The sequence below is a fragment of the Convolutriloba macropyga genome, chromosome 1 (genome assembly GCF_964194025.1).
Source record: "Convolutriloba macropyga chromosome 1, txConMacr16.3, whole genome shotgun sequence".
Taxonomy (NCBI): domain Eukaryota; kingdom Metazoa; phylum Xenacoelomorpha; order Acoela; family Convolutidae; genus Convolutriloba; species Convolutriloba macropyga.
In genome coordinates this window covers 65,644,281-65,666,301 of record NC_134468.1, presented here as the reverse complement: position 1 = coordinate 65,666,301, position 22,021 = coordinate 65,644,281, and the positions used below count along the sequence as shown (strand labels likewise).

The following is a 22,021-nucleotide window of genomic DNA, read 5'->3' as shown; positions in this document are numbered from 1 at the left end:
TACTAAAAAACGATATAAGACTTGCCTAGTACTAATTTAGACTTGAAGTTCGGTTCGGGGCAAATGGTGTTCAAAATTGAGGAAACAAATCGATAAATGTACTTGGCACCGAATAGTAAATTACTAGTCGTCGTATCTATCTATCCTTTTTTTTCTCATGGCCTGATAAACATTTCGCCTGAAATTATATCACGGAAGTTGGCAATCTAGACTTGGACAACTCCGGCTGAGTGACAGTGAGCATGAAGGGCATGTTTTTTATTTTTGAGTGGCAACAGTAACGTTGAAAAACCCCAAAGAGTTGGGATCATCAAGCATTTTTAATTGAGCAAAAAACCCAATTTTAGTTTTTAGTTAAGTTTTTTGCAAGGTTGGTACAAGTTTATTGAAACCTCTACCTTGGCTGGTTGACAAATATATAGCAGACTTTTTTAACGTTGATACCACGCAGTTCATTACAGCACTCGCTGATGTTTTTTATATGATTATCAGAGAACCAATATATAAAAAGGCTTACTATATGATTAAGTATTTTCCGAAAAAAAATTGGGTTAGATTTTTACTCTCGAAGGCCATTTTAATTATATACCACTTATGTCTTTCAGTATCAAATAAATCAGTCGGCACTAGATCACTGAACAAGAAAACCAGTTGAGCATCTAGTTTTTCCACCCACTAAGTGTGGTTGGAACAAACATTCTAAGTTAAAGTTAAGATAATATCAACAATATTAGGACTAATATTAATCTAAGGTGACATTTATGCAGTAAGTGAAGGTAATTTCTATCCGAGTTTTACCTTGAATTGTTTGATTGATCGCAGACCCGATCGACTGCAGCACGTGGTCTCTGGATGTCACTACACAGTACGAGGCCTACAACCCAGATGGGTACTGCATACAGGGTCTGGTACAATGCAGAGACGAACCCCTCTGTGCCTTCCCTTGTAACAACGTCACCGAGTGCAGAGATGAATTCGATGAAGGAACCGAGCTCAATTGCACCCAATACACGACTTGCGGGGGACCTCTCTCGGCTACCAGTTCTGAGCAGACCTTCAGTTCAGAGAATTGGCCCAATTCTTTCTACAACAGAGACACAGACTGCACTTGGGTCATATCAGCTCCTGGTTCGTTTCTATCAATCAGTTTTGTCTCGTTTCCCATATACTCCCGTTTCAACCCCCCCCCCTCCCCTGTATGCTCTTTACCTGTCAATGCCGTTGATTAGAGATTTACAGATTACATTTGTTATGAAGCATGTTACCGAATGAAAAACAGCATGTGTTGATGGAGAGCGTAAAAATTCTATAACCACTGAATTGGAGGCCAATAATATATAGATCCAAATTAAAAGTCTAATTATTGCTGTTTCAATCACCACTCTGAGAATTTTGAACCAATGATGACCTCCAAAGATCTGAGTTTTCCTCGTTCAAAATTGGCCGACTCAGAACATGTCATCGACGTGTAATTTTTGAAACCCCCCCCCCCCCCCCCGGTATATTCAGGGTGGTCTGATCATAAGTGATTTTAAACGAGGACCTTAACCTTGGTTGCCAAGTCAAGTGACAAAAAAAGCATGTGCAACTATGTATAGTTAGCTGAACAAGATGGAAGGACAACTAAATAACAAACTCAGATTGAGTAATAAATCTATTCATATTGATGATCGTCACCGTATCACCACAGTATTAACTCGAGCGATATTTCTTAAGGTCCTACTGATGTTGTTGAGATATCAATTGACCAAAACTTTGGCATTGAGACGAGTAACAATGAGAGATGTGACTACGACTACATTCAAATACGCAATGGGAACTCAGAGACAGACCCTGCCTTCTTCTTCTCAGCAACTGATCGCCTTTGCGGGTAAGTAAGTCGCGTATTGACTTTTAAGGTATCGTGTTAAGGCCGTATCAAGATTACTAAGGTGCCGGACTAAGACTTTACCAAGATTCATACGGTCTTTTACGGCGCACAGTAACAAAGTAATAAAAAAAATGACATGTCTGCGAGATAAGCGTTATATTTAAAATCGAGTTTAAGTAAAACTTATTTAGAAATTGTTAATTATATCATATGGCTAAAGTGTTGTGGAAAATACGGCCCTATATACGCGCCGTACAAAGTTTTGTACGGTTTTTGGCACTTGATAAGTCTTATTAAGTTTTTAAAGTTTCGTCCGAGGTGGTCCAAGAAAAACCCAAGAAAATCACAGGCTTCAAACGACATTCTTCGTTCATCTCAAAATGGAATCCTGGATAGATCAAGATTCGATAGACACCACAAACGTAAAAGTAATTAAACAGAAGAAACAGATACATAAAAGATGATGCACAAGAACGGTAGGGACTTGAAACAAAATAAATTTTAAAATTTTAAAATAATGGAGTTTAAACAAAGCTTAGTGTCATTGGTAATAGCTCAGATTTCACTTCAAGATCCTCAAGTTTGCACCATTAGATATAAAATTCGAGTTAAAGTCTGGATTATACTCCATTTTGATCTGGATGGGTCTTTTCAGTTCAAATTTTGAACGAGCAGGTGAACACACCAAACTTTTCAAAGAAATAGCCAAAGTGTGGTTTTAGTTTGCCTGAGTGATTTCATTAGTCTAATTTGCACTTTCATGAATCATTTCGAACAAAAATCTTAATCTGGGAGAAAAGTATGTCATACTAAAGTAAAATCTATGTTGTTAAAACTTTATTCGAAATTTTATTCGTTTATTGGCTTTGTTTCAAAGAAAAAGTGACGAAAACCTAACTTTATTATGTATCAATCTTTCAATACTGTACTTGCGGGCTAAAATATCAAGTATGAAAACAAATATCCTCATATATGGCTGAAAAACAAAATATTTTCGGTTAAAATGCTTCTATCCATAAGCTGATTATCTATCCATAAGGTGATTCTCGACCGACATCATGTTCGATACATATTACAACTTTTTTAATATTACGAGTTTGTCGGTTATTCAGCGCTATTCTTGCATTTTTATACAACAATTCCAATAGTGAAACGTTGGTAGACTAACGGTGAAATTAGCGGTTAATTTTTGTAAAAATTGCAATTTTTAGCGGTGAAAATGTTTTTTTTTTACCGCAGAAGCGTTGAAAATATTTTCACTGCTCAAAATTTTTTTGTCGCATTCATCGCATTGAGCGCAAGTTTTACACTTTTGCATCATTTTCACCGCCAACCTTACATCTTTTAGCGTTTTTTAGCGGTGACACCTCTTCCCGGGTTGTCTCCAAAATATAACTGTTATTGTACTCCTGTCCTTTGTTTCAAATACTAAAACTTTGAGTATATCTGATGACGTGACTGAGATTTATAACCTATATTATCTCCAACATGACGGCCACCTTAAGGAACTTGACGATGAAACTGCAAGGGAGAGTAAAAGGAAATTTTTAAAAAACGAAGACGAGCTCTCATATCAAATTTCGTCTAAAGTCCAATCATGGCTAAAATTAATGCGTCAGACGTCTTCTAGCTTTTCCTAACGTTAGATCCAATAAAATAACACAGTTTTCTTACTCTTCTGTAACACAATTGTGAAAACATTCACGTCGCAGAACAACTCGCTTTATCGCTCCACTTCCTGTTTCGGCGTGACCAAAATCACTACTCCAATTTGACTTCAAAAATCGTGAAAATGTGTGAACAGATCTTAAAAACATAGCCGGAAGAGTTCCGGAAGCGACTCGAAGCGTCAGAACTTCACAAACAAAACCGTAAATGCAGCAGAAGGCGTAATCATTTGTATTAAACCATTAACTCATTACCTCCCTCGGTCTGATCTAAAATTTGGTGACTTAAACCACTTTAACCAAGAGAAACAAAACGCAGCAAATTTTTATATTATTGAAAACGTTTGGTAACGCTGAAAAAGTCCGAAATAATTAACATGGTCAAAATACTGATAGGCTGAAAAAGCTGATAGGATTATCAATTGCCCTCAAATAATTAATTCATGATTCTAATCTCAAAGATCGCGAATGCAAACGGCAGATAATAATCTTAGAAACTAAGTTAAACCTTTCCAAAAAAAGAATTCTCAAAGTTAAGAATCAGAAAACCACTACAATTACACTTTTAATCACTGCAATTAGGAAAAAAGAGCATATACTTCTTCCTTGTACATACGCTAGACAACACGATTTCATACTAATTCAAAAATTAAATTGATCATAGAAAAGACATAAGCAGCAGAGGAATATTCAAAGGCAAATAATCGTTTAAATTAAAACCAAGGTCGGAAGAAAGTTGAAGTAACCATTAGTAAATGGATGTTCTGGAAAAATCTTGCTAGCAGACTCTCAGTACTGCCTTATGTTGAATGAAATCAATTTAAACCAGAGAAATGACGAAAATCTATGAAAAAGAAATTCAATTTTTTAACAACTGACAAAAACATTATACCGAAAATAAATGTAGGTGCCAGCCCGAAGATAGAATGATACAAACTGGAATGTGAAGAATGTGGACACAATGTAAGGAACACCGAAACAAAATGACGATCTTGATTTTTGAAAGTTAAAAATCAAATTTAAAATAATCAAGAAAAACGAATATATTTCATTATTAAGCATTCGAGACATAGAAGAGATAACGCGCCATCCGATACGAAGATCTATACTCTTGAAGAGAACTCAAGGAATGGAAAATAGAGAAAATACGAAACATGGGAACATTTTGCAAAAAAAACGGTCAAAAAATGTTGAGACTGCATTTGTGAAAAACGTTTAACTAATTTTCAAAAACTTTACGCCAAAAAATGATTGAATTGTTATTGAAACAAAAATAAAGTCCATCGTGTTGCAAAAAAAAATTATTTCTAGTAATTAAAACCATAATACAAACAAAAAAACTGAAAAACCGGAAAAAATGTACCAAAATAGGCTTCTCATATGTACAAGTTTATAAAACAAAATTACATCGAGGTAGAAAGAGGCGTTGAGTACATGAATTATCAAAAAGAAGTTGCCATATTAACGAATTTTTGACAAAAAGACGGTTTAAAGATCCAAAAATGAAGAAATTAATAGAAAAAAAAAGTAAAAAAAAACTAAAAAATCAAGAATTATGTGCCAATTTTGAACTTGAAATGCATCTTCAGGCCCTGCAAAACACTGTGGTATCCTTTTCCGAGGTTGACGTTTCGTTATAGCATCGAAAAAAACTGGTTCCACAAAAAATCATGTTACAAGCAAAAAAAACTGGACCACCTGGACGAAAAAACGGCTAAAATCTATATGTGCCGTTCAGTCAAAAACTACTTTTCAAAGTCAGAAAGTCATTCACTAAACACGGCGCATGATCAAAAAATTTCTCTCGCTCAGAAAAAAACTGTTCACATGGCAATTTTACTCACTTTCACTTTTAGGTCAAAACAGCGTCTGAACGAATAGTACTTCCGGTAAAAAAAACATAGCCGGAAGAATTCCGGAAGCGACTCGAAACACCAAAACTTTACAAACAGCTGAATCCATTACCTTTTGTATTAAACCATTAACTCATTACCTCCGCGGGTCTGATCTAAAGATCGGTGAAATTTAAACCAATGTCACCAAGATAAAGAAAATGCAGCAAAATTTTATTATTGAAAACGTTTGGTAACGTTAAAAAAGTCTGAAATTTTTAGGATGGTCAAAAAACTGATAGCCTGACAAAGCTGACAGGGCCATCAATTGCCCTCAGATAATTAATGATTCTAATCTCAAAAAGATCGCGAAAGCAAACGGCAGATAAAAACTTTTCAAAAAAGACAGAAAAGTCAAAATTATTCAATAAAGAGTGAAACTTAGGAATCAGAGAACCACTACAATTAGATTTCTAATCACGGCAATAAAGACAAAAATAATACATGAATCTTCCTTGTTGTATATATGCTAGACAACATGATTTCATATAAATTCAAAAATTAAATTAATCATAGAAGAACAAACGCAACAGAATATTATTCAAAGGCAAAAAATCGTCTAAAAACAATACCAAGCCCGGAAGAAAATTGCAATGAATAGTAATAGCTAGAAATTTTGGAAAAGACTTTCTAGCAAACTCCCAGTACTGCCTTATTTTGAATTAAATCAATTGCAAACCGAAGAAACCAAGATCTAAGAAAAAGCTGAAATCGTTCAATTTTTTAACTGACAAAATCAATATAACGAATATAAAAGTAGGTGCCAGGACAATACTAGAATGATACAATTGAGAATGTGAGGAATATGGACACAATGTTAGGAACACCGTAAAAAAAAGACCAACTCTTGATTTTTGAAAGTTAAAAATCAAATTTAAAAAAATCAAGAAAAACGAGTACATTTCATTGATCAGCATTCGAGACATAGAAAAGACAACGAGTCATTCGAGACAAAAAATCCAACCTGCTGAACCAAATAAAACAAGAAAAAGCAGAATTCAGACATACGAAACAATGAAACATTTTGCAAAAAAGTGGTCAAAAAATAATTAAGACTGCATTTATGAAAAAAATTTAACTGTTTTTTCAAAAACTTAACACCAAAAAATGATTGATTTTTTATTGAAACCAAAATTAAAGTCCTTCATGTTCCAAGTACTATTTCTAGTAATGAAAAGCAAAATACAAACAAAAAACTGAAAAAAATTGGCAAAAAACTACGAAAATCGGATCAGCAAATATACAATTTTATGAAACAAAATTACATCGAGGTAGAAAGAGGCATTGAGTATATGAATTATCAAAGGGAAGTTGCCATATTAACTGATTTTTGACAAAAAACAGCTAAAAGATCCAAAAATGAAGAAATTAATAGAAAAAAAGCTAAAAATTAACTAAAAAATCAAGAAATATGTGCCAATTTCGCATTTGAAACGCAATTTCAGGCTATGCAAAATACTGTGCTATCAATTTCCGGGGTTTACACTTCAACATAGCATCGATTAAAAATTGTTTCAACAAAAAACCAAATTACAAGCAAAAAAACTAGGCCACTTAGACGAAAAAACGGCTAAAAACGGTTATCTGTATGTGCCATTCAGTCAAAAACTACTTTTCAATGTCAAAAAGTTATTCACTAAACGCAGCGCATGATCAAAAAACTTCTCTCGCTCAGAAAAAATTAGTTCACACTGCAATTTTACTCGCTTTCGCTTTTAGGTCAAAACATCGTCTGAACGAATAGTACTTCCGGTAAAAAAAAACATAGCCGGAAGAATTCCGGAAGCGACTCGAAGCGTCGAAACTTCACAAACAAAAACCTTAATTGCAGCGGAAGCCATTACCTTTTGTATTAAACCTTTAACTCATTACCTCCCCAGGTCTGTTCTATAAATTGGTGAAACTTAAACCACTGTCACCAAGAGAAACAAGATGCAGCAAAATTTTATATTATTGAAAACGTTTGGTAACGTCGAAAAACTCCGAAATATTCAAAATGGTCAAATAATTGCTAAACTGAGAAAACGAACTATCAAGGCTATCAATTGCCCTCAAATAGTTCATCATACTAATCTCAAAAAGATCGCGAAAGCAAACGGCAGATAATCAAGAAACTACAATAAATTTTTCAAAAAGAATGCTCAAATTTAAGCACCAGAAAACCACTACAATTAGATTTCTAATAACTGCACTTAAGACAAAAAACAACACATATTTTTGTTGTACATATGCTAGACAACATGATTTCATATTAAATGAAAAATTAAATTGATCATAAAGACATGAGCAGCAGAATATTCAAAGGCAAAAAAATCGTTTGAAATAAAACCAAGGCCGGAAGAAAGTTGCAGTAAATAGTTAGAAGTGGAAATTTTGAAAAAGGATTGCTAGCAAACTCTCAGTACTGCCTTATGTTGAATGAAAACAATTGCAAAACAAAGAAATTACGAAAATCAAAGAAAAAGCTGAAATGAATCAATTTTTTTAACAACCGAAAAAATCATTATACCGACAAAAATGTAGGTGTCAAGACAAAGCTGTAATGATACTAACTAGAATGTGAAGAATATTGACACAATGTAAGGAACACTGTAATTAAGACATTCCTGATTTTTGAAAGTAGAAAATAAAATTTAAAAAATCAAGAAAAACGAATACATTTCATTGTTCATTATTGGAGAGTTAGAAAAGATAACGAGTCATCCGATACAAAGATCTATTCTCCTGAAGAGAACAAAAAATAGGAAAAAGCAGAATGCAAACATACAAAACATTGAAAAATTTAGCAAAAAAAAGGTCAAAAAACTTTTAATACTGCATTTACGAAAAAGTGTTTTTCAAAAACTTAACGCCAAAAAATGATTGAAATTGTATTGAAACGAAATTCAAGTCCCTCATGTTGCACAAAAAGACTATTTGTAGTGATTAAAACCAAAACAAACAAAAAACGGACAAAAATCGGGAAAAAACTACCAAAATCGGATTAGCATATGTACAACTTTATAAAAACAAAATTATATCGAGGTAGAAAGAGGCGTTGAGTATATGAATTGTCAAAAGGAAGTTGCCACATTAACTGATTTTTGACAAAAAGACGGTTAAAAGATCCAAAAATAAAGAAATTAATAGAAAAAAAGCCAAAAACTAACAAAAAAATCAAAAAATATTTTCCAATTTTGAACTTGAAACGCATTTTCGGGCTCTGCAAAGCACTGTGGCATCAATTTCTGATGTTGACATTTCAATATAGCATCGAATAAAATTTATTTTTGCAAAAAACCAAATTACAGGCAAAAAAACTGGGCCACTTAGACGGCTAAAAACGGTTATCTATATGTGCCATTCAGTCAAAAACTACCTTTTAAAGTCAAAAAGTCATTCACTAAACGCTGCGCATGATCAAAAAACTTCTCTCGCTCAGAAAAAATTAGTTCACACGGCAATTTTACTCACTTTCGCTTTTAGGTCAAAACAGCGTCTGAACGAATAGTATTTCCGGTAAAAAAAAAAACCTTAAGAACATAGCCGGAAGAATTCCGGAAGCGACTCGAAGCGTAAAAACTTGACAAAAACCCTAATTGCAGCTGAAACCATTACCTTTTTTAATAAACCATAAACTCATTAACCCCCCCCCCCCCGGTCTGATCTAAAAATTGGTGAAATTTAAACCACTGTCACCAAGAGAAACAAAATGCCCCAAAAATATTTATTAATGAAAACGTTTGGTAAGGATAAGTGCAAAATAAATAGGATAGTCAAAACACTGATAGTCTCAAAAAGCTGACAGTACTATCAACTTCCCTCAAATATTTCATGATTCTAATCTCAAAAAGATCGCTAAAGCAAACGGCAGATAATAATAACTTAGAAACCAAATTAAATTTTTCAAAAAATAATGCTCAAAGTTAAGAATCAGAAAACTACTACAGTAAGATTTCTCATCAGTGAAATTAAGACAAAAACAACATATACTTTTTTCTTCTTGTATATATGCTAGACAACATGATTTCAAACTAATTCAAAAATTAAAATAATCATAGAAAAGCAACCGAATAATGTTTGAAGGCAAAAAAATGTTTAAGAACAATACCAAGGTCGGAAAAAATACAATAAAAAGTAATAAGTAGCAATTCTGGAAAAGGCTTTCTAGTAAACTCTTAGTACTGCCTTATGTTGAACGAAATCAATTGCAACCCAAAGAAATGACGAAAATCTAAGAAAAAGCGAAATCATTCAATTTGTTAATAACTGAAAAAATCAATAAAACCAGTATAAATGTAAGTGCCAGGACAGAGATAGAATGACACAAGCTAGAATGTGAACAATATGGATACAATGTAAGGAACACCGTAACAAAGACTAATTCTTGATTTTTGAAAGTTCAAATCAAAGTTTAAAAGTTATGAAAATTTAAAAATCAAATTTAAAAAAACAAGAAAAACTAACACCATTTCATTTTTCAGCATTCGAGACATAGAAAACACAACGATACATCCGAGACAAAAATCTATCCTCCTGAACAGATCAAAAAGCAGAAATCAAACATACGAAACATTGAAACATTTTGCAATAAAAGGTCAAAAAATTTTTAGGACTGCATTTACAAAAAAAATTTAACTAATTTTCAAAAAATTAACGCTAAAAAATTATTGACGTTTTTATTGAAACGAAATTAAAGCCCCTCATGTTGCACAAAAAGAATATTTCTAGTAATTAAAACCAAAATGCAGACAAAAAACTGAGAAAAATAGGAAAAAAAACTACCGGAAGTACTATTCGTTCAGACGCGAATAGTACTTCCGGAGTGAATGAAATCGGATTAGCAAATGTACAATTTTATAAAACAAAAATACATCGAGGTAAAAAGAGGCATCGAGTATATGAATTGTCAACGGGAAGTTGTCATATTGACTGATTTTTGACAAAAAAACGGCTAAAAGATCCAAAAATGAAGAAAATAATAGGAAAAAAGCCAAAAATTAATTAAAAAATCAAGAAATTTATGCCAATTTTGAACTTGAAACGCGTTTTCAGGCTCTGCAAAACACTGTGCTATTAATTTCCAAGGTTTACATTTCAACATAGCATCGAATAAAAATCATTTCTACAAAAAACCAAATTACAAGCAAAAGAAATGGGCCACTTAGACGAAAAAACGGCTAAAAACGGTTATCTATATGTGCCATTCAGTCAAAAACTACTTTTCAAAGTCAAAAAGTCATCACTAAAAGCAGCGCATGATCAAAAAACTTCTCTCGCTCAGAAAAATTTAGTTCACACGGCAATTTTTCTCACTTTCGCTTTTAGGTCAAAACAGCGTCTGAACGAATAGTACTTCCGGTAAAAAAAAAACCTTAATAACATAGCCGGAAGAATTCCGGAAGCGACTCGAAGCACCAAAACTTCACAAAAAGTTGAAGCCATTACCTTTTGTATTAAACCATTAGCTCATTACCTCTCCGGGTATGATCTAAAAATCGCTGAAATTCAAACCACTGTCGCCAAGAGAAAGAAAATGCAGCAAAATATTATTATTGAAAACGTTTGGTAACGTTAAAAAAATCTGAAATTTTTAGGATGATCAAAAAAACTGATAGCCTGACATAGCTGACAGGGCCATCAATTGCCCTTAGATAAATAATGATTCTAATCTCAAAAACATCGCGAAAGCAAACGACAGATAAAAACTTTTCAAAAAAGACAGGAAAGTGAAAATTATTAAAAAGAGTGCTCAAACTTAAGAATCAGAGAACCACTACAATTAGATTTCTAATCAAGGCAATTAGGACAAAAAATAATACATGATTCTTCCTTGTTGTATATATGCTAGACAACATGATTTCAAACTAATCCAAAAATTAAATTAATCACAGAGAAACAAAAGCAACAGAATAATATTCAAAGGCAAAAAAATTGTCCAAAAACAATACGAAGCCCGGAAGAAAATTGCAATGAATAGTAAACAATAGAAATGTTGGAAAAGACTTTCTAGCAGACTCCCAGTACTGCCTTATTTTGATTTAAATCAATTGCAAACCAAATTAAAAAAATCAAGAAAAACGAGTAAACTTTATTGATCAGCATTCGAGACATAGAAAAGACAACGAGTCATTCGAGACAAAAATCCAACTTTCTGAACAGAATAAAACAAGAAAAAGCAGAATTCAGACATACGAAACAATGAAACATTTTGCAAAAAAGTGGTCAAAAAATATTTAAGACAGCATTTATGAAAAAAATTTATCTGTTTTTTCAAAAACTTAACACCAAAAAATGATTGAATTTTTATTGAAACAAAATTGAAGTCCCTAATGTTCCCCAAAATACTATTTCTAGTAATTAAAAGCAAAATACAAACAAAATACTGAAAAAATTTGGCAAAAAAACTACGAAAATCGGATTAGCAGATGTACAATTTTATGAAACAAAATTACATCGAGGTAGAAAGAGGCATTGAGTATATGAATTCTCAAAGGGCAGTTGTCATATTAACTGATTTTTGACAAAAAACAGCTAGAAGATCCAAAAAGGAAGAAATTAATAGAAAAAAAAGCCAAAAATTAACTACAAAATCAGGAAATATGTGCCAATTTCGCATTTGAAACGCAATTTCAGGCTATGCAAAATACTGTGCTATCAATTTCCGAGGTTTACATTTCAACATAGCATCGATTAAAAATTGTTTCTACAAAAAACCAAATTACAAGCAAAAAAACTAGGCCACTTAGACGAAAAAACGGCTAAAAACGGTTATCTATATGTGCCATTCAGTCAAAAACTACTTTTCAAGGTCAAAAAGTCATTCACTAAACGCAGCGCATGATCAAAAAACTTCTCTCGCTCAGAAAAAATTAGTTCACACTGCAATTTTACTCGCTTTCGCTTTTAGGTCAAAACATCGTCTGAACGAATAGTACTTCCGGTAAAAAAAAAAAAACCTTAAGAAAACCAATACTCCTCTTCGAGTCGTAAAAAAAACCTTAAGAAAACCAATACTCCTCTTCGAGTCGTAAAAACCTTAAGAAAACCAATACTCCTCTTCGAGTCGTAAAAAGACAGCGCCCTAATAAGATTCAAATTCTTTGAATTGTAAAAAAAAACCACGATGTCCCCAATAATAGCCGCTATCGCTCCGCGGCTATAAAATGTTTTTCTAAAGTTTTTGTCAAATCGCATCTTTTTCTCACCATTGCATAAATTTGGACTTATTTCATGGAATCTTAAATGCCATATGAATCAATCAGCAATCGATTAGCATTTTAAACTTCCTTAAATCGGAAGACCACTAACTTTGAACAATGACCTGAGTTTGATCTTAATCGATGACTGATTGAACCAACGAATCTGCCAGAAAGACGATAATAACGGCCAAAAATGGAAAACAATCTGAACTCTGATTTGATCATTTTTGTTTGGATTGTTTAGATGAAGTTTGTCTGGGTGGGTATGATCAGTAAATTTGTCAATTGTTTAATCTTTAATTTAAACTGTCGGCAGGTACTAAATTTTCTTTTAAATTTTAAAACAATTCAGTGGAAGCTGGTCGAAGCATTATTTACATGTTTTCCTTTTAAAGCATTTTAGTTCATGGTAATTTTTGTAATTTTTTTGTAGGAACAGAATTTGGTGATTTTGCGATACTTGTTTTGGGTCAATTGGGGGTGGATCTGGCATATCTTGTCACATCTTTGCTAATTGTTCCGACCCCATTTGTGGGGGAAGGAACTATATACTCAAATGGGTTTTTTTTGTTCAATCAATTTTGGCCGATCGATATATTCATCGTAGAGAAAAATGAGTGGTATCATTAAAAAGCTCGTCCGGCCTAAAATTTGAAATTAAAAAGATTTTTTTGAATTTCGTATTTTTCGAGGAGTTATCGAGGATTGAAGTTTAGTGTGAACACGTGATATTTGGTATGATTTCGTTCACGTTTAGTGTAATTGTTCTTCAAATAATCTTTTCTTAAAAAATTTTTTATTCAAAATTACATTTCACGCCAAAAAAGGAATCATTCCCGTTTTCCTATTACACGAAAGGTGACAAAAAGACTAGTTCTTGTCTCATAGGGAAGTTTACTATAAAAAAAGTCGAACTCCATTTGAGAGCTGTTTTTGTTTTTAGAAAACTTCATATTTTTTAGGTCACCTAGAGACTGGTCACTTTTCTTATCAATGTTTGGCTAATGATAAACTTGATTTACCGTAAAATGATGCCTAATGAACAAAAAAAAACACGTTTTCAAGGAATCCCACATTTTTTATGGCTTCGACTCTGAGCTTTTGTAATTTTGAATAAAATTTTGATCTTCTTTTCGAGGTTTTACTGATCTTTTGGAACCCTATGGCATAGAATTGTTGACTAAATGTGAAATGAGTTTTGTAATGAGCATTAGCTATTCAGTGCTTTGATTGGACAGTTAACGGCTGTTAAGACTTTATACATAACTTTTCGAAATTTTTTTAATTATTAACCGATCGTAAACTTATTTCTGTAAACTGTACGTCGGCCTCAGTACTGACATGATACCCCTCTTTTCTACTGCAACCAAAACTATTCTGTTTAGTGGATTCATCTTCTAACTAATGCTTTTATGTCTTCGATGCCACAAGATTTCAAAAACCAGTTTTAAAATCTTTAGATATTTTCGTATTTTTGAAGGCTTTTGAAACTTTATCACTTTATCCTAGTTTGAATAGCTCCCGTGGGTTTAGGGAACACGTTCAATGGATCATAGATAAATTTTTCAGAGAAAAACTTATGTTTCAACTGGCTTCGACACTTCCTTCTCGCACTTTTCTACTGATTTTTTTTTCCTGTATCTGTTTTTGTTTTCATAGTCATAAGACTTATTGTAATATCTTATTGATTACCTATGCAAGACAAACATCTTTGTCCCTCTATCGAGTCACGACTGAGCTTATTTGTTGACTTCTGTTAAAAGCTATTGATATTAATGGGTGTTAATACTTCAAAAAAAATTTTTTTAATTTTTTAAATTTAACCAATTGTAAACTTATCTTCGTGAACTGTACGAACGTCTCAGTAATTACCGGAACTCCTTCTTTCCTACTTCAACAACAATAATGTACCTTGCGCTTTATCTTCTAACTATTGGTTTGATAAAATCGATGCGCGAGTTATCATAAATTTTTAGGACATTGGGAAAAATTTTTTATCCTATTAGTATTAATTCCAATTGGCTTAGAAAAGACTTTCAATAGATCATAGATGAAATTTTCAAAGAAAAGCTTCTGGTTTAAATGGCTTTGACACTTTCTTCTCGCACTTTTCTACTGAGATTTTGGATTTTGCGTGTATTTGTTCTTGTTTTCTTAGTTAATGGCCTATTGTAATGTCTTATCGTATCAATGACTTGTCAATGACAAACATCTTCGTCGTCCAGTCGAGGCATAACTCTTATGCTCCCAGCGAGCGCTTTTATTGCCTTTCACTAAAAACAATTAAGTTTAATGGCGTTGATACTAACGGTATACTCAAAAACTTCGAGGTTTTAACATATTTGTTCAATTTATTAATATTTTGAAGTCATATTGAAAAAAACATCTCATGCTGTCAAAAAAACTAATGAATGATCGAAAAGTCATTACCGAATACTTCTTTTTTTAAAGGCAGTAACATTTTCTCGCTCATTTTTTTTTTAAATAAGAGCTTTTTGCATATTTTTTTAATCTTCAGGTAGACATAAAATGCTGACCTGTCTCAAGCGATTGCAATTGAGTATTCAAGGATTGATGTTATCCGAGGCAGTCATTTTATAGCGAATAGTGTCAAAGTTCATGATATTATACATTTTCAATGATTTTTTAATTTTTTCAGTTTTTGTTGTTTTTTCGCCAACTTGTAGCTTATTCTCATCACTGAGAGGTCTCATTCAATTTCTTGTATTCGCAAAAAACAATGTCCAGTGATATCATGTCATGACTGATGTTTTGTTTGTGGACAATATGCGTTTAAATAAAAGTTTTAGTGGTGTACTTGTGTTTCTTTTTCTCTACTTTTAGCACATTCGCGTAATAACAGATCCCAATGATATTTAAATCTGGCCCAGATGCACTTATTTAATCCTTCATTATAATTTTAGATGCATTAGTATGAATAAAAATGGAAGGAAGAATACATAGTATTCGGATAGTAGATTATTATTTTAATGGCTTCAATAATTTGTGTTTTCGCAAATTGTTTAATTTTTTGAGATCTTCTGCTTCTGTAGTCCGTTCCTATGGCTTAATCTAACCAACGACAAGTACTGTTGGTTTCATCATGAATTTTGTTAGTCAATTTATTAAGAATTATTTCGTTAAAAGCTATGATTTTTAAGACTTTGGAAATTATTTGGTTTAAAAACAAGATGATTGGTTTTTCAATTTCGCCTTATTGTTTCCTTTTGTCGACTTTTTTTACCTAGTCTCATTATGAAAATTTGCCATCTGCTGTATAGTGTGGACAAAGTAAATTTGTGCAGTTAATGTTTTATACGTTTGCGTTTTGTCGTTGTTACTAGGTGCGTTCAAATTTAGATACTTAGTTTTTGCCGTGAAATTTTTGTTTTGGCTTCTTTTGTTGTTTGTTTTTTTTCTCGTAGTTTTCTCAATGAGAGATATTGTCAGCGCTGTAATGAGGCATGGCATTATGTAATTCAACAAGTAGTTAGGTTTTTCAACGTTTTTTAAACTCAAACATCTATTTTTATTATCTCTTCATTTGGTTGACAATTGAGTCAAGAGTGTAGATGAGCTCGGGTCGGAACATCATGTGCGAACGCACATTAACGAGCATCCTTGTTTTATACTAAATGCTCTGTAATTGAGTTGAACTGAGGTGAACTGTATGCGAATGTCTCGCATGTTCCTACAAACCTTGATGTTGAGTTTCGTATTGTAAGGTTTCGACATATTTTATAAACGTTTTTGGATGATTTTAATTATGGCTGCAAAAAAGGCACGGCTTCTGAAAAAATTTGTTATTGGTAGATGATCATTTGTGACTGATTTTTGTATGAAGTTTTTGCACGTTGTTCTATTAATGAGGGATTCTTTAGGCAGGAATTTTATGTAATACCCACTTCTTACCGCTTTTTGTAAGTTTCGACCATGAATGTTTGCGTGGATCTTTTTATTATGCCCCACCAGCGTAGATGGTGCATATTTATATCACCCCACCCTGTTTTTGACCGTTTTCTTACGGGTGACCGTTTAGCATCATTCTGGAGGGGTTACCGATTCTGCTACTTTTAGAGGAAGACCGATTTGAATATTTTAAAGAAATGACCAACTTGATCGCTTTGGGACATCAATCGTTTTTTACAATTCAAAGAATTTGAATTGTATTGGGGCGCTGTCTTTTTTTTTAAGATCTGTTCACACATTTTCATGATTTTTGAAGTCAAATTGGAGTAGTGATTTTGGTCACGCCGAAACAGGAAGTGGAGCGAAAAAGCGAGTGGTTTTGCGGCGTGAAATTTTTTCGCTCTAAATTTAAAGTAGAGTGAGAAAACGGTGTTTGAACAAAAATTCGCTTTCTCGCTAGTGGTTTTTTTGTTCACATGCGGCAATTTCGCTTTGATTTTTTCTGTTTTTTCGATTTTTTTGACCGGATTTTTTTCTAAATGGTTTTCCCAATCCATTCAGAGTCCTTTCTAGGTCTAGTTTTTTGTTTAGTCAATGAAAATTCTTTGAATTGTACGTCAGGACTTGTCCTGCTATGTTTTTTTATTGTGATGTGATATGATGATAAACAACACTTAAAAAAGAAGTTAATATTGCAAAATGGAAGTCGCTCTTAACTGATTGCCGCAGAAAAGGGACTGATAGATCACCTGACATTTCCTTCATTATAGGCGCCCAACGGTACCGAATTGTTGTATAAATTCCAAAAAATTTTAGCTGCTTTATCTCAAACTGCTGTATCAAAAATTGACTTTTGTAGCTTATTACGATTGTTAAAGTGGATGACAGTCGGATCTACTATCTTTGAACGCAGGCTGAACTCGGTACCATTATACGCTTGTTATGTTGAGTCCGGTAACTCGAGAGCTTTTTTCGTCAATTATTGTTGATTTGTTTATCGAATCGCACTGTGATTGTTGGGCGTTTAGATACACTGTACCGGGAAGTGCAATTCAGTCAACTGGACCAAACATGACTGTCCGATTCTTCACAGATGGCAGCGTCCAAGACATCGGGTTCCAAATCACATACAAATCTGTCACACCTGGCTCGTCCAGGGCTAGAAGGGAAGCCAACGCACAATTGAGATGGGTTGAAAGTTGGGGTACATCATTCAATGTACCACTTTTCCCAGAGTTGCCAAATAAATTTGAAGCCTTGATGGAGAGGGAGCGACGAAGTAGTGGTATTAATGCAACCACAAGCTCACCCCTTCCGTCTTATTCACCACCTTCCTTATCTTCATCGTCTTCATCGTATTCATCTTACTCATCATCGTCTTCATCGTATTCATCCTCTTCATCTTATTCATCATCATCTTCATCGTATTCATCATCTTCATCTTATTCATCATCATCATCATCATCGTCGTATTCATCAGGTGTCGGCACAGACGGATCTTTTTCCTGGATAACGGATACCGGTGGATCTAGTTATGGAAACACCTATTTCTCGAACTACTACGGCTCGTATCATAATTATGATGTCTGGTACTCAAGTTTTGACCCCTATGCCAACTTTGATGACCAAAACCTGACAGCTTATGATTGGCCAAAAGCCTATGATCTCTCCGAAGCCTTAGACTACTCAGATTTCCGTCCTTTTGCACTTTTCACAGACTACGAATTGAGTTTCTTTTCAACGCAAGCCGAAGATTTCATTGCTCAATGTACGTTTGATGGTCGTGACTGTGGTCCAGAACACTTCAAAAGATACTCTAATCCACAACTTGGGAACTGCTTTGTGGCTAATTCGGTCTTCCAGGAAGACCTGACAAATGGATTGTATGCAAATCTGAAGAACACCTCAAAAACTGGCAAAGAGTTCGGGCTTAAACTGACTCTGTTTTTGGACAAGGAAGAGTACATTGGTGTCCTAAGTCAGGGATCCGGGGCTCATGTAAGATATATCTTTTCCAATTATTAAAAATTTACAGCTGCTTAAATAGGTTGCTCCGCTGATATGCACAGTTGCATTTATTGAACGAGAATAGTAATAGCACACCATGGATTGCCCCAGTGAAAGAATGCTAGGATCTTGCATATGTTGGAAGGATGAATCAAGCTTCGTTTAACTGGAATTGAAAAGAGCAGTAGTGTTTTATATGAATTACAAAATTCGGTTACCATTTCATTTCTATCTGGTATTGAAAAAGCAAGATGCCAGAATACAGAGCTCAGTTCGAGTTCATCATTCTATGACTTGCTTTCGTAGATGGAACTTGAAAATAAAAAAACTTGCCCGACAGCATTGTGCGCATCTTCGTTTGTCATGATGAAACGAGAAGTTTTGACATAAATACAGTAAATGAAAAAGTCTGGACTATGTCAGGTTTATCAATCGAAAGAAAATTAGTAGTAGGACTATGTCGTAACCATAATGGCAAGTATTTTGATTCTGTAAGATAGGTCAATCACGTGATGAGAAATGGCGACAAAAGCGACGCATATGGCGTCGTTGTTCGTCGGTTCTTGTAAAATTTGTCAGTTTCGCTTTATGTTAAAACTTTCAATTAGTACCCTAGTCTAGACCTGGAATCATTAAAAAACCGTAAATTTCCCCTCATCGACAATTTCTGGCATATTGTCTTCGGCAGATTTTCAGCATGAAAAGAATGTGTCTGGTCTTTGCGTGATGTACTCGACTTTGACTGGAACTAAAACAACCGTCCTCGACTTTGGTTAAACGATAAAGCGTGTCCTGGAATTTAGCTGGACAATAAAACGTTAAAAAAATTTTTTTCGTGAAAATTCATTGGCAACTATTGCTTAAAACGTAGTCAGCATGCATGCTCCTTCATTTTTTGCGATTTAGAAGAACCCATAATCTATCATAAATTGGCATCGCTTTAAAAATGACAACTTTTAAATTTGAATGGGAAAAATGAATAACACCACATTTTCATCGCATCTAATGGGGCAGAAGACCACTAACATTAAACTACCTAGTTCCATTCCATTAACTATTGTGTCAATATAGTCTAGAACCGATAACTGATTCATCATAAGAATCGTATAAATTCTCAGGTGTTTGGGAAGTTTTTTTCCAATTAACTTTCATTTCCTACTAAGTCTCATTTCCAATAAGTTGAACTGATCTGGTGCAATGTTGTTTAGTCTTGCACCGGTGCTGCTTTTGTATGTTCAGAAGCAGACAAAAATTATAAACATTCCGAATTTGGTAAACAAAAAAAACAGACTTATGAAAAGACTTTTGTTCGGCCCATGACAAGATCATGCTCGACCTAAGAGAACTATGAGAAGACCCTCTTTGACTCAAAATACCTATGCAAAGACTTTTACTCCGCCCATGAAATGAATGTGACTGGACTTATGAAAAGAATTAGTCTCGACTTTAATTAGGGTACTCGACCGTGTAATTTAAACCCCTAGAATAGGGTGTCATTTTGTCTGTATTGTCGTTATTTTATGTAAGAAGTGTTAATAATTGACTTTTTGTCGTTATATTTGATCTCGTTCCTGGGTCAAGGTGTATCAATAAAAACCATTAGTTAACTGAAAAGCTGCCAATAGATTGATACCAACTTCCAAGATCAACAACATTCTGAGCATCAACTGCATTTATTGGTTTGTTTGAGAAATACTAATTTAGGTTCTAGTGAATGCACCCTACGTGCCACCTCTGCCCGAATCCGATTCCTGGATTACTTCAGCTGGGTTTGCAACTTTCATCTCTGTCAAACAGGAGGTCATCCATCGTCGGGGACACCCTTATGGAGACTGTTTGTCCACCTGGCCTGAGTTCGTAGCTCTGGACTCTGAATATACAAGCCAGTGGCCAAAATATGTGCAGAGGGCGTGTGAAAATTACTGCATTGAGGCTGAGAAGTTCTATCAGTGTGACTGTGTGACCGACTATTATGGTGAGATAGAACTCTGTTAGCAGTATAAAAAAAAGTTTACTATTTTCTGGCGCATCTGCTTTTAGATTAATGCGTGGATCCTATTTTTGTAAATGCGAATATCCGTTTATAGGGATCGCATGACAAAAAGTAATCAATATTTTTTTCCATTGATAATAAATGAAATAAGTAATAATAAGTGGGTTAATGAGTGGAAAGGAAACTATTGCTATTTATTCATTTTTCAACGATATGTCTGCATCGATTCCAGTGAGTCACAGCTCCACTCATAGATAATAATTGGCTAGTTTTGGACACGACTTCATTTGCTTCTAAACTCAGGTACATCCCCTGCAATAAAGGATTTTAATAAACTATAGCTTATAAATATTTTTCTCTGTGGATTGTTTCGGCTATTACTAATTTCAACAGAAGACGCTGTTCTAAAATTGCCTATAATTTTCGTACTGTTTTAATTAATTTTAGGAAATGTGTCACTATGCTCTTATTGGGACAAGAACACTCGAGAGTGTCAAGTGGCAGTGAACAAAGCATATCGAAATAGTGAATTCGAATGTCCCTGTGGTCCAGCATGCAACGACGAATTCTACTCAAAAGAGGCCTCCACTACCATCTGGCCCAACATCCAATACACTCCGTACTTGATCGAGCGGCTCAGGAAATACGTCAGTTCTGAGCGAATCATATCGTACCTTGAGGGCGTCTTATCCAATCAAAACGCGACAATTGAGGAACTCACGGAGGAGATCAGGAAAAACTTTGTGAGAGTCGAGGTCTTTTTCCAGAACCTCAACTTCGAGAAGATTGAAGAGGAACCAAGATACACCTTAACTCAGTTGGTCACAGACTTTGGCGGGAACATCGGGCTATGGATCGGATGGAGCGTGCTCACATTCTTGGAAATTGTTGTCTTTCTTGTCAATTTGATCAAAATTTCCCTATTCGGACGTGTATAAAAATTTATAAATTACAACATTTGCGTGAAATTTAAACTCAGAAAAAACGAAAGAACTACTGAATGGCCTTTATTCTCATTTCATGGCATGATCTGAAATAGGAAAACATAATGATTTAATGATTGGTGTTGAGAGTAAGAAATATTGAGTCTGCATTCGTGAAGAATCTACAATCTGTTTGAAGAAAATGATTTGTATTGTAAAATACGAGGCAGTTAGTTAGTTTTGTTTCAAAGTCTTTATGTGTACAAAATCTAAGAACCATTACATAAATAAAGTTGCTCTGTATAAATATTCAACAGAAACAGTTAATTTGTTATACAAAGCTATTTTTGCATTTCATATAAAATTTTTCACAAGTAAGCAGAATTTTTGCGTTATTGGTGTGCCACATTGGTTTTAAAAAGAGTTTTGAAATGTGTGAAAAATTAAAACCATTTTTCCTAGTTTCCCGTATTTGAATTCCCGTGTCTCGTCAAGTGTTAACATAGGACATTTGGACAAACTACCAGTATTTGCAATCCCGTGAGAAAATGATAATTTTACCCAAGATGAGGTCCTCAA

At 34.0% G+C, this 22,021-nt stretch overlaps 1 protein-coding gene across 1 annotated transcript in view; it reads left to right on the top strand.

The window, feature by feature from the left end:
- The window catches only part of LOC142350696 (uncharacterized), a 28,953-nt gene extending 7,167 nt beyond the window's left edge, over positions 1–21,786 (top strand). Inside the window, exons 4-8 of the mRNA XM_075402625.1 lie at positions 823–1,128; positions 1,717–1,870; positions 17,548–18,517; positions 20,231–20,501; positions 20,967–21,786. Coding sequence (XP_075258740.1) covers positions 823–1,128; positions 1,717–1,870; positions 17,548–18,517; positions 20,231–20,501; positions 20,967–21,457 — 2,192 coding nt within the window. The 3' untranslated portion in view covers positions 21,458–21,786. The remainder of the gene's footprint in view (positions 1–822; positions 1,129–1,716; positions 1,871–17,547; positions 18,518–20,230; positions 20,502–20,966) is intronic.
- The last annotated feature ends 235 nt before the right edge of the window (positions 21,787–22,021 follow it).